Raw genomic sequence first — 14,347 nt, forward strand, 5'->3', positions numbered from 1 at the left:
AAAAAAAAAAGAAAAGTAAGTAGTGACTTGCAATACCTAGCTTTTAGCCAGGAGAATGAAACTGAAATTAAGACTTTTCTCATCAGTTGTGTTTAAGTCAATTCAAAGTATTTATGTAAGCTTACCTACTTAGTAATGATATAGAATGAATACTAATCTGTAAGAAAAGAGCTTTTAGATTACATAAATTATAAAATGATGAATCTGATAGGACATATTGCACCTTTGAAAATATTAGAACTCTAGAATAAGGTAGAACTGTAATAAACCCCCCGAAATGACTTCAAAAGAGCTTTGCACTTTCAAATTAGCCTCATTGTGTAATGAGTCTCAAATAATAAGCCTCAAAGTGTTGAGGCTTTATGGAAGAGTTTTGACTAAAGTTGAAGCTCTGTAAATACAACTAAGCTCTAGCTGGCAATTAATCCTAATGTCAGGACAAAATAAATATGTACTTGATTACTGCTCAAACTTACGTGAGTTCAAAGAAGGAGAGTTACTGTCTTTCTGACCTATACATCAAAAGTGTTTTCATTTAGAGGATTTCTGTTCTCTATCTTGATGATCTTTTTTTCCTTAAAGCTTCGTAAAAGGGTTTTCTTTAGCATATTAGTTATGTCCTTTCTTCTCTTCTCCTTTTCCTCCTCCTTCCTGAAGTCTTCTACTGAAGCTGAGTTATGCTTTATAGAATTGAGAGTCAAATTGAAGCAAGTCTTTCTGATCTCTTCTTCCTATAGCAAGCATACAGACAGTCTTTCCTATAGAATATGCAGACCATCTGCCTGAGAAATTGTATGCAGAGCAATTTTCCCCCACTCAAGGGCTTCCTACAGGAGTAAACCTGACTGTTAAACTGAGCTCTTGCTAGTTCTGCGATCTTCAGAATTTCACTTAATTCCAGGATATGTTATGTCTCCTGAAGAAAAGCGCTGGGGGCTAAATACTTTMATATATTTGAAGTGAAATAGTGTGCCAAGATGATAAAAGTGTTTGTGGGTTACTATATAAAAAATGATCAAAGTAAAAATTYAGTGTTAAAGGGTGCTAACTGCTCTATTTCTATTCAGCAGATAGAAATTAATTCAGCACATTTCAGTTTGTAATGCAAACAGCCTTAAACACAGGTATTGTACAGCTTGTACCATATCCTATTGTGTTTCCTCATTCATGAGARAACTGTAAGCTGCCTTGTCACTGGAAAATATAGAAGAATTTTAAAAAGGCAGAAAAAATATTTTTTTCCTGTTAGGAGTCTTATCTGAAAAACAAGTCTCAACTTTGGAAATATGCTTCATATTATTGAAATTGAGTRGTATTTGGCATTTGGTAAAAATGCCTTTAATTTAGAGGCCTGTGAGTAAGAATTAATTGTTGATGTCACAGTTCCCTTTTTTTTGTCATATATGTATATGAAGGGAAAATAGTAATTTAGTGCTTGCTGCTATTGATCCTGTATTAAGCATTATTTTTTTCAAAGWAAAGCTCTTCTGACATTAAGCACTTCTGTTGTGTGAATGATCAGACTGCATTACCAACCCACAGCTCTGCAACTAAATATAAATACTTTCTACTGCATTTGGTCTGAAATACAACTTTGTACTTTGGAATATAGGAATGCATTTGCAAAAATAACTGTAGAAGCTTTTAAGATTGAGAGCTTTGTTGGTTATTTCCATCCAGGACAAGCCTTCAGCTTCTAATTTGGTGCATCTGCTGTTCTGTATGTGCTCTTGTAGCTATAACTGGCCTTTACATGGGAGCATGTGAAGTCCAAAAGCATAGTAAATATGTTCTGTTTCCTGCTCTTACAGGCAACTACAGAAAATAATGCATTTTAGAAACCAAGCCAACTCTGTCTTAAAACTACATAGGCTTTTCTGTTCCGTGTGTCTAGGTCTCTGTTCCACCAGCTCAGGTTTACAAACCTTCTGGTTTCCCATRTCAGTTTCTCTCTGATTGTTCATATTCATTTGCTTTACAGTTTAATTCTTCTTTTTCCTGTATGTTGTTTCCCTATCATCTTTCCTGCTGGTTTTGTAGAGCTACCATMTCTCTCTTAATTCATTTGTTAGACTAAAGTTCTTCCTTTTCACTCTGATACGGCAGRTTTTTCTTTTCCCCTGATTTTATTAATAGATCTTCTTGAATTAGTTTCCATTTGAATGTCAATCTCCATCTCTCTCGCTCTCTCTTCCTCCCTCCCTCCCTCCTCCACCAATGACAGCATACAGAGCTATATTTAGAGTTCAGATTGAGATCTTTCATGGCCTTGAACAATGTCATGATTATCAACTTGTTTCTCTTGAACATGTCTATGGCTACACTCTAGGGTTCCACTAACCGTTTTTGCAACTGCCTAATACTGTATCCCCCTTGAATAGTTGAGTTAGTGACCACTGACTCTTTAAGGAAATCGTAAGTATACAACTTCATACTGTGGCATGTCAGTGGTCTTATGTTTTTTTCATTCCTCAAAGCTGTTTTTTTTTTCTCTTGAGTGTCCTAATAATTCACTGTATTGTGACATCTGTTTTCTGTTGTATCAGCTAACTTTGTCAACACAATTTTTCCGAAGCTTTGTGTTAAGATTGATGTTCAGAAAATACTGAGCAGGATCAGTCCCAAAAGAGGTCTTTGAGCAACTCTGTCAGTAATCTTCAGCCTAATTCATAGGAAAGAAAGCTTTGTTTTTTTGTGATGAAAACTACCTGTGGCAAAAATTCAAGCACCRTGTGTATGGATACACCATGTTACTACGTTTGTCACCATGTTTGATTCTTTCCTTCACAATCAGTGCTAAAGCTTTGCATAATACTGAGATTATGTTAAAGATTTCAAATTATCTGATCTTTTTTCCCCTTGAGTATTACATATTTGCTGTCTTTCAGTAAYGTTGCACCAGTCCAACCTGTTAGACTTACTAAAAAATCACCAAACCTGTGATTAAATGTGCCAGTTCCTTTGGCGTTCTGAGGCGATAGTGTTTTTTTTCCTCCACTCCCAAATTCTAATTTGCATATGTTAAGATTGGCCAGGATCCCAGAGGTAGCCAGTATTCCAATGCACAGAAGTTTGAGAACTGCTGCTGTTATGGTTACCTAAGAAAAACCATATCTGTTGATATGTCTCTAAATACATCATACATAGTTAAATTTAAATATATAAAGGTAAAAATAGAGTATTCAAAACTTGAAGCTTGCCTGATGCTAATGTTGAGACATGACTTTTAAAGGATAATATTTTGAAGGTTATATACTAGTATTATTTGTAGAGCAGGAAACAAGAGCCTATAGCAGTACAATAAACAGAACACAGTAAATAATATTTTTGGCTAATCTGTGAATTTTCTATGAAGTATGTTCTGTTTTCTTAGGAAAATAGTGATTGTTGGATACGTCTATACAGCTGTCATAATTGCAGCTTTTTTGGTCATTTTGTAGAGCACTTTGTATATTARATGGGGTAGAAGCTATACTAGCTTCTGTTTTATGCTTTTGGTAAAGAACAGGAGGTTTGAACAATGACTTTTCCTTTTAGTGATTATAGCACACACATATAAGAGGGGAAATAGTAGAATAAGATTAAGTTTTATTGATGAATAAGCAGAGTTTATTTTCAGCTCATGGCATCGTTTTAAAAACTCTGAAAATGTCTATAGTGTGATAATTGCTTTTGCTTTCAGAGACTTTATTATGATAAATGAATTGTGAATTTACTTGCAGTCTTGTTTCTTGAAAATTTGTAGGGCATAAGCAAAGAATTTTTAGTAGTATCTATTTTGGGCTATTTTTCATTTTTGCATAAATGAGCAATGATGAYACAATAATTAGTTACATGTATTCAATTTTGCTGAAACTATTTCATAAAGCACTGCCTGTTTTAGGATGCATTTATGTCAATTGTTTTGCCTTTATATTTTAGTTATGATTTAAAAACTGTTTTTCTGCATTATTGGAAATGCAAAGCAGAAGAAAAAACAAGAACCTCTCTTTGAAATATTTTCAGTTGTCCACAGAATCATTGTTGTTCTAATATGAGTTTTTAAGTGTATCTGTCATATATTTTTACAAATTGTCTAGTTAACTGAAAAGAATTCAGATTTATGAAGGATACTGAAATTACCTGGAAAAGATATTCCTACAGATTTTTTTTCTTTGTAAATCAGCCACATTTTAAGTTTGCATAAAGCAACAATCCTGAAATAATAACTTTATTGAAACCATTACACTAAGTGTGCTTAAAATTAAATAACATTCCCTTTACTTTGTTTTAAGGTGATTTGTAAACATTTCTGTGGTTAAAGGTGTTTACAATTGAAAAATGAAATGTTGTCCTAAAAGTTCACAAATATTTCCTGTACTTTTATCAAATATATATTCTACCATTACGATTTTTATTTTCCGTTATTATTCGTGGACTAGCTGTTTGTGCATCTCTCTTCCAAATTAAAACCTACCTTTTCAGTTCCATTATCATGATAGAGATGCTTAGCATGGGTATGTTCGCACCAACAACTACAAGTGGTACTGGGCTAAGAATTTCTGTTATTACTATATTAAACTTGAATTAACCCTCCCAGATGTAATGGAAGAAGTGACAACTGCTCAGGCCAATCCTTCTTGTTAAATACTGCAAGAAAATTGCTAGTTCAGACACAGCTTGTGGTTTGCAGGCAGTAGAGATTAAAAATGTTTCYCTGGTAGCCTCTTTGCCCTACATGTAAGGAATTAGATATTTATATCTCCCATCTTTTAGGATGAGACAGTAGAACATGAAACAAAGTCACAAAGCTGTGAAGATTTCTAAACTCTTACCAAAGGCAGTCTTTAAATTCACAGAAGTAGCTTGTTAAGAAGGTAATACAGTGTGTTCAGGCTAAAGCCAATGAACTACAGGCTTGCATATATATAGTTTAGCATATGAATGGAGACTTTTACTGCTTTCAGCTGAGAAATTTGTCTGCATACGCATGTTGCAAAGAAGAACTGGCAGCTGTCTAGCTATTTTCGTTGTCCTTAAAGGAAAACATAACTGGGGCCCAATGCAATGTTTGATTGTTGAAGACTCCTTAAAAGAAAGGATTCTGGAGTTGCTTGTATGTGCAACTTTATTCTTAGATCAGTATTTAAAAACAGCCCCGCTACAAAACTGTTAAAAATTGAGCAGGTATCTGGAGCTGATGAGCTGCATCAGAAGGATTGGGGAGGGGCAAAATTTCTTCCTAGTGTGTGGAAAAAATATTCTTAAACAATTTGTCTTTTCAGAGGCTAGTCTTGTTCTGAGGTGGGAAGGGGGTGGTCTAATACTGAAAGAGATAATGACTTGTGATTCTRCTATTGATGTGTTAAGTTCATCATTAGAATATAAAGTGCAACATCTGCAGTCTCTAAAGAGAAAGGACTATTATTCTTCATTTCTAGAGAAGATTGTTCTTTGTCTGTTGTATTTTGAGAAACCTTTATATTGAAGACTTGGATTTAATAATAAACCTCCTGCTGTTGCATAGTATCCAAGACTACAATGAATCTCAGAGGGAGAAGATTTATAGTGGGTAGTGTGAACATTTAAAGTTTGGAGCAGCAGAAGATAATGCCTGAGGGCCTTCAACTGAAGGCGTAAATGTATGTAGATCCTGGTTTGATACATCTTATGAAATACAGGCTCTCAGTTCCTGCCAGTGTATCAGTAAGTATACCTGCTGGCAGGGCTGGTGCTCTTTAATATGAAAAAAGATTACCCTGATGTTAAAACTATGAGCTRCTGCTAGGCAAGATCTGGTTTGGAGAGAAGATGCAGAGAATACAGGGAATTTGAGTGCTGTGACAGATGGGGATAGTAAATAATACTGAGAAAACATTTCCTGTACATGCCATTTATTCCTGAGCAAAATCTAAGTGCCATACAAGCCACAAGATGCCATGTAAGTACCTTCTATTGAAGGTACTCTCTTGAAGGATGAGGCTTCTCCCTGTGTAAGCCAATTCTTGGGTTCAGAAGTCTAAGTGCCAAATGACTGTTCAATCTGAGGAAGCCACAACAAACACACAAATTTTTGTTTTGCAATAGATCCATATCTCAGCATGCAGATGGGGTCAGAAGGCTATAAAATCCTTTGCAGTTATGCTCTAGATTAAGAGCAGTGATGTTACTGTTAACTGGATTTAAAGCCCTTGAAGTTGGGTAAAACAAAGAGATAGCTGAGCAGCTTGAAGAAGCTTTTGAGCAAGCATGCAGAAATGTTGTTATGCTTGCTTTGTTTTTGTAGTTATGTTTTCTGGTCTTAATAAAATTCTGAACAGTATGATTTTTATTGTCATGAATACGGGTTCTARTATGCAATGGACCAATAGAAGGACCCAGCATTTTCCTAATATTTGAAAATGAGATCAGGCGAATACAAATTTTGTAGTAATTCCAGTTTGCCTCGGCTGATGATGCAAATATGAGACTTTTTTCTTCTCATGCTAGAAGAGAGGCATAACAGGTTTCTCCTTTGAGGAATACTCCTTTGAGTCCTATTTTAGAGCATGTTTTTCTTTGAGTACAAAGGCGCAAAATTAGGTTCCTAGTGCTTTGCAATTCTGGACACTTGCAGTTCCCTTGCTATCGTAGCATTAACACAAGTGGGGAAGRTATCTCAAAGGATATAAGGGTGTTCTTTTTGCATTGCTGAAAGCTTGGGTTTTTTGAGAAGGCAGGGAGAGGAGGTTCCCCTCTAAGAGTTGTTACCAGATGGCAACTACTGCTTGCGATGTTAAGTTGCTAAGTTGTTCTTAGGTGCAGCAGATCACTACTTTTGAATGTATCCATAAATGAGAGAATGTTTTGAGAAAAAAAAACATATATTATTTTCAGGCTTTCTATCTTTACTTTAAATATACTTCTTATTACTTAATAAGAATTATTTTTTTTTCCTGTGTCCTTACAACATACATGGTTGAGCACCATCAGGAAAGACTAGTCTTGTTCGCTCTACACCTTCCTGAGTCAGGGAGTTTACTGCCCTATTTTRTGGTGTATGAGGGCTGCTGGGTGGGTAACGTGAAGAATTTTTGTCCTTATGACCTTGTCTGTATTTAAGCCAAACTCAGTTACTTTATTTCATTTAATGAACAGATAATCTTGTCACTTCTGTCCAAATCAACAAAATTCTGTTGGGGACTGTCACTGCTTGAATGSTAAGACTGCTTTGAACTTATCTTGGCCAAGCAGTCAAGCTCAGAGATTTAGAGGTTATTTTATCCTGCACAAAAACTTACTGAAAGAGGTCAAACTGCCTTCTAATAGAAAATATCAAAATTAATTAAAAAACGGACTAGAAAGAGAAGACAAAAGGAAGTCCAAGAGGAATTTTAAGGTCATTTTTGCAATATGAAAGACCACAGGTATTTTTCTGAGGCTTTTTGTACACAAAAAAAATTGATACATATGCTTATATTAGAAATTGTGTGTCTTAATTTTTGTGTACTAATCCTACCTTTCTTCATTTCCTATGTACTTTTGTACAGGAGGCTAACATACACTCATTATGAATCCAATTAAATGCTTTATAGGATGCAGCAAAAAAGCATGTTGAAGCAGGTGCAGAATAGCAAACGACATCCTTTTTGTTAGCTACTTCACCGAAACCAAACCTCAGTGCTTAAGATTTCTGGATAAAACATATTTATATTCTTGAGCAAAAATTATTCCAGACTTGTAGATTCTTCTTCTATAAAACAGAAGCAACATAAACAAGTACCGAGATTGTGTTTGTCATAAAATAYTGTGTATTGTGATAATCTGTTATTCCTTTCTGTTACAGATTAACTAAACTCCAGATACTGGAACTTAGAGAAAACCAGTTAAAAATATTGCCAAAGTAAGTACAGATGGAATTGATTTTTAAATACTTCATAATTTTTTCCTTAGTTTTAATAATAATATTCTGCTAATTAAYTTTACTAGTAATATTTTACTAATAATTTGGCACTTAGCTATTCTATAACAAGAAACTCTTTCCCACCAGACTCCTGAAATTACATTTCCCGTCAAACTGACTGGTCATCTTGTCCAGAGATTTGTCTAAATTTTTTCTGGTACCCCATTTTCTGCACCAAGATGTCTGTCTCTATCCAGCTCTATAGGTTTCTGATCTACCAGTAGAGCTTTCAAGTCAGCATGTGGGCTTTTCAGGGGGGTCGTTTGGAGGTGTCTTTCCAGTAATGCACTGGTTTGGTGCCCAGATACCTGTCTGGTTACTGCTGTGGTGGCTGAGTGCTTGAAACTTAGACAATGCTAGTTAAGTACCAAGATCTCTAAATGAAATGTGGGATCTGAGAAGCTCATTCAGAGAATGACTGAGGGAGTGTGATTCACAGCATATGAACATTTTCTTAATTAAAAATTCACTGCTGAAAAAGTAATGTTTTTATATTGTGTTGMATGGAATCCGTTTGTGCAGTATGCATTCTATAATGTTCCAGGCTTGTTAAACGTAATGGAAGGATTTTCCTCAGCCGTGTTTTCTTAACTGTAAAATAGTTGTAGAAATTGTTGTAGGATTTGCTTTAGCAGTAAAATTGAATTGTGCCTATCTCTTAATGTTTCTAAGCGTTACTTGTTTGGTAGCACACCTCATTCTTGTTTCACCAAACAAGCCCAGGGTGACAATATTCTATTTYCTGAGTATCTATGAGCTAGAGCAGTGCTCTGAATTTTCTCACTTGTACCTAGAGGCCTAAGTACGTAACAGAGGTCTGCAGGTCAGTAAGGAGAAGGACAGAGATCCCAGCGATGGGGCACGTATARCCTGCTCTGTAGTCCTGAATATGTTGTGATGTGCAGTAAGAGGGGTTCTCCTTTAGTGACAGAAACTTTTAAAAGGAGGTACTGCTGTCAGGTGGTTAGAGGTAGAAGAGAAGGAGCTAACGAGAACAGTTGCACTGCCCAGCTCATGTGCTAGCAGAGACTTGAACGCGGTAGGCTAAAGTGTGAATTGCAAGCCCTTCAAGCCCAAAAATGAGTTTTCCTAGTGACTCCTATGCACTTGAGAAATGAGCAAGCATGTTAAATTGGATATCCTTTCTGACAGAATTGTGTGCAACTTCTAGTATTGTGTCTAGATACCATATTAGCTCTGCTATATAAAAATGCCAAAACTCAAATCCAGAATGAAATATAGTACCAGCAAGAATAAATTTAAATCTTTTAAACGTGAGCTRTTCTATTACTCATTCATGTGAGGTAGATACTTCTTCATCTGTCTTTATTTTTTGTAATATCGTTAATTTTAGGAACAAAATTAGATGACATGTAATTTGGGATACTGGCTGTGTAAATTTAGTTACTCCTGACTGAGGAGCAGTAGCTACAATTAAAACAAACATATAGCCAACACAGATTTTGTTTATGAAACTACTCTGACCTTAATTGCTATAATTAATGCTAACAGCAGGAATTACATACAGTATTTTTTATTTTTATTTTTTTAGTTTACAGAGGACTCTTGTACTGATAAGAAACATTTGTAGGAATGCTGTAATATATTCTAGGCTAAATGCTACTGCTGTTGAAGTTGGTGGGAATTTTTCCTGTGGACAGCAGTGTTTCCAGGGTTTCACCTTAGCTGCATAACTAAACTCAGCTTGTTTTGAAGATGTCCTCTGTAGTATCTCCATAATGATCTACAATACAGGCTGAACTGCCACCTTAATTATTCTCTTCTGGTACTCTTGTGGTTTTTAATTAAGTGAGATTAAAGCTGTTGAGACTACTTATTTTTAATTTAAACACATAATTAAACATTCTGCTACACTGAGGCACTGGAAAAATACATTGTATATGATCTAGGGATAATCTAGGGAGAAAAATTTATTTTGTGAATAGTATGTAAGAGGTGAACCTGCCTTTTAGCAAAATACATCTGTTCAGCAATTGACCTAACCAATGATGTGGTCTGTGGCCTTGCTTTTGGTTATTGAGTCAAAACAGAAACTGATGTGAAATTCTAACTTAATTTTAAAAACCTGAATATGCACTCCAGAAGGAACATGGTCTAGAGCTGTAGAGAATGTAGCTTTAAACTGTAGCTCGGAAAGTCAAATGTTTTGTTGAAGCTAAGGACGTGTAGCAGTACATGCTGTATTTTTTACTATAAATTACAAAAAGAAAAAAAAATCTTGTTTYGTAGCCCCTCTTTCCTTTTTCAWTTTTTTTTATTATTAGGCCTGCTTCTTTYCTTTTTGTAATCRTAGATGTATTTGGACAAAYGTCTGCAACATCAGCTAGCCTTCCTGCTAAATTCAACACTCACATAATTTTTAACATTGAAGCATAAAACACTTGAAAGACTTAATCAAAATAGGTAATCAGTGCCAACATACTAAATCAATCTTGTTTTATGCCAAATGCATCATTTTGCTTGGAACTTATACATAGCCAGAGACTGCCAAACTGGCAGTATTATAATGCAGACAAGCTCTGTAAAAATATTTCTACTGAAAGGAGAGCAAAAATGTGCAGAGAATATTTGAGAGGCAATTCGTCTGATATGTAGCTGAACGTTAAGGTTATAGTTTAATGCAAATAGAAAATGTTGAACTTGGAAAGTATATTTTTTAAGCATATGTCTATTGTCCAATTGTCAATAAAAAGAGTAGCTTCCTCAAAAGAAGCAAACTATTTGAGAGTGTAATTATGATGATTCAGGGACCAATCGTGAATTTTACATCTTTAAATTTACCTTTTAAATTTTATGCTATTTGAACTAAGTAGTATTGCTGCCTTACTGAAGTTTGTTTACAGCCTAARAATCTGAGGCATAATTAGAGTACCTGTTTTGGTAGTGCTAAATTGATTTGACAGCAATTTCAATAATATGAATTATGAAACAGTATTATAAGTTTATGAAAGAGCTTACATAATGCTGTGCCTGAGGTAGAAATAGATGTGGTGACTCAGTGATCTAGTAGATCCCCCTCTACAAAACCTGTATTCTCCCTCTCCTTTAGTGTTGAATTTTCTTATTATTTCAACACTTGCAGCATTTTGGAAGTTTTGTTTGCTTTTTGGCTGAAGGAATAGCAGTTCTATAAACAATATGGGAAAAGTAAAGAGATGTTAGTTGAAGGTAACATTTTAATAAAATAACTGTAATTAAATGTAAATTGGAGGAGAGAAGGGAAATAAGAGATCTTGCAAACTTGTTTTATACACGTTTGTGACATAACTTCTGAACTGTGTATTCGGAAAAGCTGTAATATTCAGTGTGAGATATTTGAAGAATAACCGAGACTGAAATTCTGCATAGAGCATCTTGTGCTCACGTAGATTTAAAAGAAAAAAAAAAAAACTTTTTTGCATTTGTATTCTGATAGTATTGAAAGTTTTCCAAATTAGAAGCTGTATATTTTGGGGTGGTGGTGGTGAGATTTTTACAGTATATCCACACTTAAGATTTGTATTTAAATTTTTATATTTTTGGTTTTTTTTATTTGTCATATGGAAAGTTGTTATCAAATAAATACAGAACATAATGCTATATGAGGGATACACAGCCTCTTGGAAAGTATTTTCAACTAGTACTGATGTTGACTAGGATGATATCACTGTGGGCAGTGACAGATAAAAGTTGCAAGCCACTTAGGGACTTGCCTTGCTGGTAGTGCTGTAGCTTGGGGATCCTTGAACTATCATGTTGGCAACTGGTAATGTTTCCTAAGGCCCTTTTGTAAGCTTGAAATAAAACAAATTGATAATAAACTGTCCTTAATAGTGTGTGAATTTTGTGCATCAAAATTTGGGGGAATTATCGTGCAAGTAAAGTGTAGTGAATGATCTCATGTATTGAAGTGGAATAGAAAAAGTCCAACTTTGGCCAGTAAGGAAATAAAATATGGATGAATTATCTGTAGAGTAATTTTGAGCAGATAGTCTCTATGGAATCCCCAAAGTAAACAGAACAGGAGGAAAACTTTGCCAAAACACAGCATGGAAGCAGGAATTTTACTGTGCTTCAGTCATTCATTTTGTCTTTGCAAGAAGTTGGCTCAAAGAGTGTTGATCAGTCATGAAATCCAATTTAGTAACCTGGTTTAAGACTAGAGAAATAATTAAGATTCCAGATAATAGTGTATGGAAGCAACTTCTTGTGAGCAGCCTGGAGAGGGGGAAAAGTGCTGGTTGTTACCGTGATGCTGTGGTGTTCTTTCTGTTTTAGCTATTACTCAGTGTTTTTTCCTGGGGAGGAAAATACATTGTTAACCAGCTTGTCACTACTGAGAGAACTCTGGTGATTATGACCGTAGGAGGAAAGTTGAGGCACTCAAAGAAGAGAGTAACTTCACTGCAATACTCTTTATGGATAAAGATGACTGTAGCGTTCTTTATTTTTTTTTGTAGACTAATCTGTAGATGATTTGCACAAGACTCTTAGTTTGTCAGCAAGGTTGTTAACATTGGTTAGTTGAATGACGTATAAAAATTTGACCTTATTTAGATACCAGTCTGATTACAGAACAGCATCACAATTTAACACTGATGAAGATATCTCAGAATGAATATAGCAAGATCAAATGTAATTGGTAGTTTCTTAAATCTATTTCCTTATTAATCCCCTTCCTTTGCAGAACCATGTCCAGACTGACTCAGCTGGAGAGACTGGACTTAGGAAGTAATGAATTCACAGAAGTGGTGAGTTTTATTGAAGTAGCAGAGCTTTGAATCTTTTTGATAGCTCTTTATTTTTAATCAGCATCAAACTGTAAAAATCAGCTTAAGAGCTCTGCTACTGAGCGAATATTCTATATACCTTATACTATTTTATGGAGCCTCTTTTAAAAATTATATGTATATACTCACAAATATAAATATATATCATTCCTGACTTTGAAAATAAAACAGTGTTGTATAGTGAGACTAACGTATTGGCAAGAGGTTAATTTTTATATGCCTAAGTTATAGGCAGAATGCTTGGTTATAATAAATTTTAAATGCTTACTGGTCACTGTGTACTTAAAAGTTGCAAGTTCTGTATAAGCTGTAYGAAACATGCTTTTATTAGTGTGAACAAACTATTTAGATCCAAGGAAAATTTTTACTAATTTTTTACAAGTTTGTCTTGAGTATTGTTCAAAGTAGTATTTTCAGTTGAGGTGCCCAGATTTTTCTTTCAGCATGGATCAGCTTGTTTCCTGTTCATGGTGTCATAGGCAAATACATCTGCTTCCATTTATTAGCCACATAACATCCCTTTGCTTCTACGAACTTTCTTGTGTAAGGGAATTTGAACAGTTAAAAATATGGTGAAACATTCTGACCTGCCATGTGATAAAGTTAAGCCTTTGTGTGCCACCAGCAGCTACTTCATTAGTCACAGATCGTGCTGTGCTTGACGTGTAAGCACTTAACACTGGCTTAGCTATATGGTTTGGTAGTTATGGAAGTAGACTTCAGGATTTGTTCACTAGTATTACAGTTACTGCTGCAGTCTCGTTAGAGTGTAGATATGCCTGCTGGAGCCTTAAGCTGACATGCTCAGGCCCCAGTATCTGTTMAGTCCCAACAGCCAGGAACTAAGTATAGACTGTTAAATCACCTGTTTGGGTGTATTTTGGGCAGATTGCTTCATCTCTCACAGCCTTTTGTCTAGAAAAGTCAAGTACTGGGAACTTAYTTCATTAAGATACATTGGTAAAAGCACAAGAAAGTTTGAAACACTTTTTTTTTTGGTAAGGATCTGTCTGAAGTGTGATTTTTCACTCGTAGAAAAGTTTAGATTTATTCTTGGAAGTAAATTATTGGGAACCAGGACTAACTTAAGTGCAAATACTGATACACTTGCATAAAAAGAGATTGAGCTATGCATTCAGTTGAACTTGTGATTGTTCAGCTGCACCTGGTTTTATAGTACTTTCTCAGGAGGGAAGTTTAAACAGGAAAGCATAGGCAATACTGGTGTTTGTCAAGTACTGTGTCTTTCTCTAATATGGAAAAAACTTACATTAATAAAAAAAAAAAAGCTTATGTCAGCACAGAATAATAATAAGTTGTAATGGGAGCACATCCCACCCTTTACATGGATAGAACAATTTGTTTGTATAGTACAGATGCATCTTTTGTTTATTGCTACAAAACTCAAATCTGTTTTTCCGTTTTCTGGTTCAATATCTTGTCAGCTTTGTGACTGTTGAAAAACAACATTTCTAAATTCATGGGATTTAAGGGTTTTTAAAAGTCCTGCATGAGAGAGGCAGACTTACACACAAAAGATTTATTGYGTGTTTCAACTGGAAAATAGTCCTTTCTACTAAAGATCATTTAGTGCTGTGATCAAGTTCTTACGAGATTTCTGTGTATCTAACATAAG

At 35.0% G+C, this 14,347-nt stretch overlaps 1 protein-coding gene across 9 annotated transcripts in view; it reads left to right on the forward strand.

Annotated features, from left to right (window-relative positions):
* Window positions 1-14,347, forward strand: part of ERBIN (erbb2 interacting protein) — a 114,499-nt gene that overhangs the window by 67,437 nt on the left and 32,715 nt on the right. For all 9 annotated transcript variants that reach the window (XM_085322386.1, XM_085322381.1, XM_085322382.1 and 6 more), the window contains 2 exons: window positions 7,805-7,861; window positions 12,609-12,672. In XM_085322386.1, the coding sequence (XP_085178512.1) occupies window positions 7,805-7,861; window positions 12,609-12,672 (121 nt within the window). The remainder of the gene's footprint in view (window positions 1-7,804; window positions 7,862-12,608; window positions 12,673-14,347) is intronic.

The sequence above is a fragment of the Rhea americana genome, unplaced genomic scaffold (assembly GCF_003343005.1).
Source record: "Rhea americana isolate MKP2758 unplaced genomic scaffold, rheAme1 scaffold_77, whole genome shotgun sequence".
In the NCBI taxonomy this organism is placed as follows: domain Eukaryota; kingdom Metazoa; phylum Chordata; class Aves; order Rheiformes; family Rheidae; genus Rhea; species Rhea americana.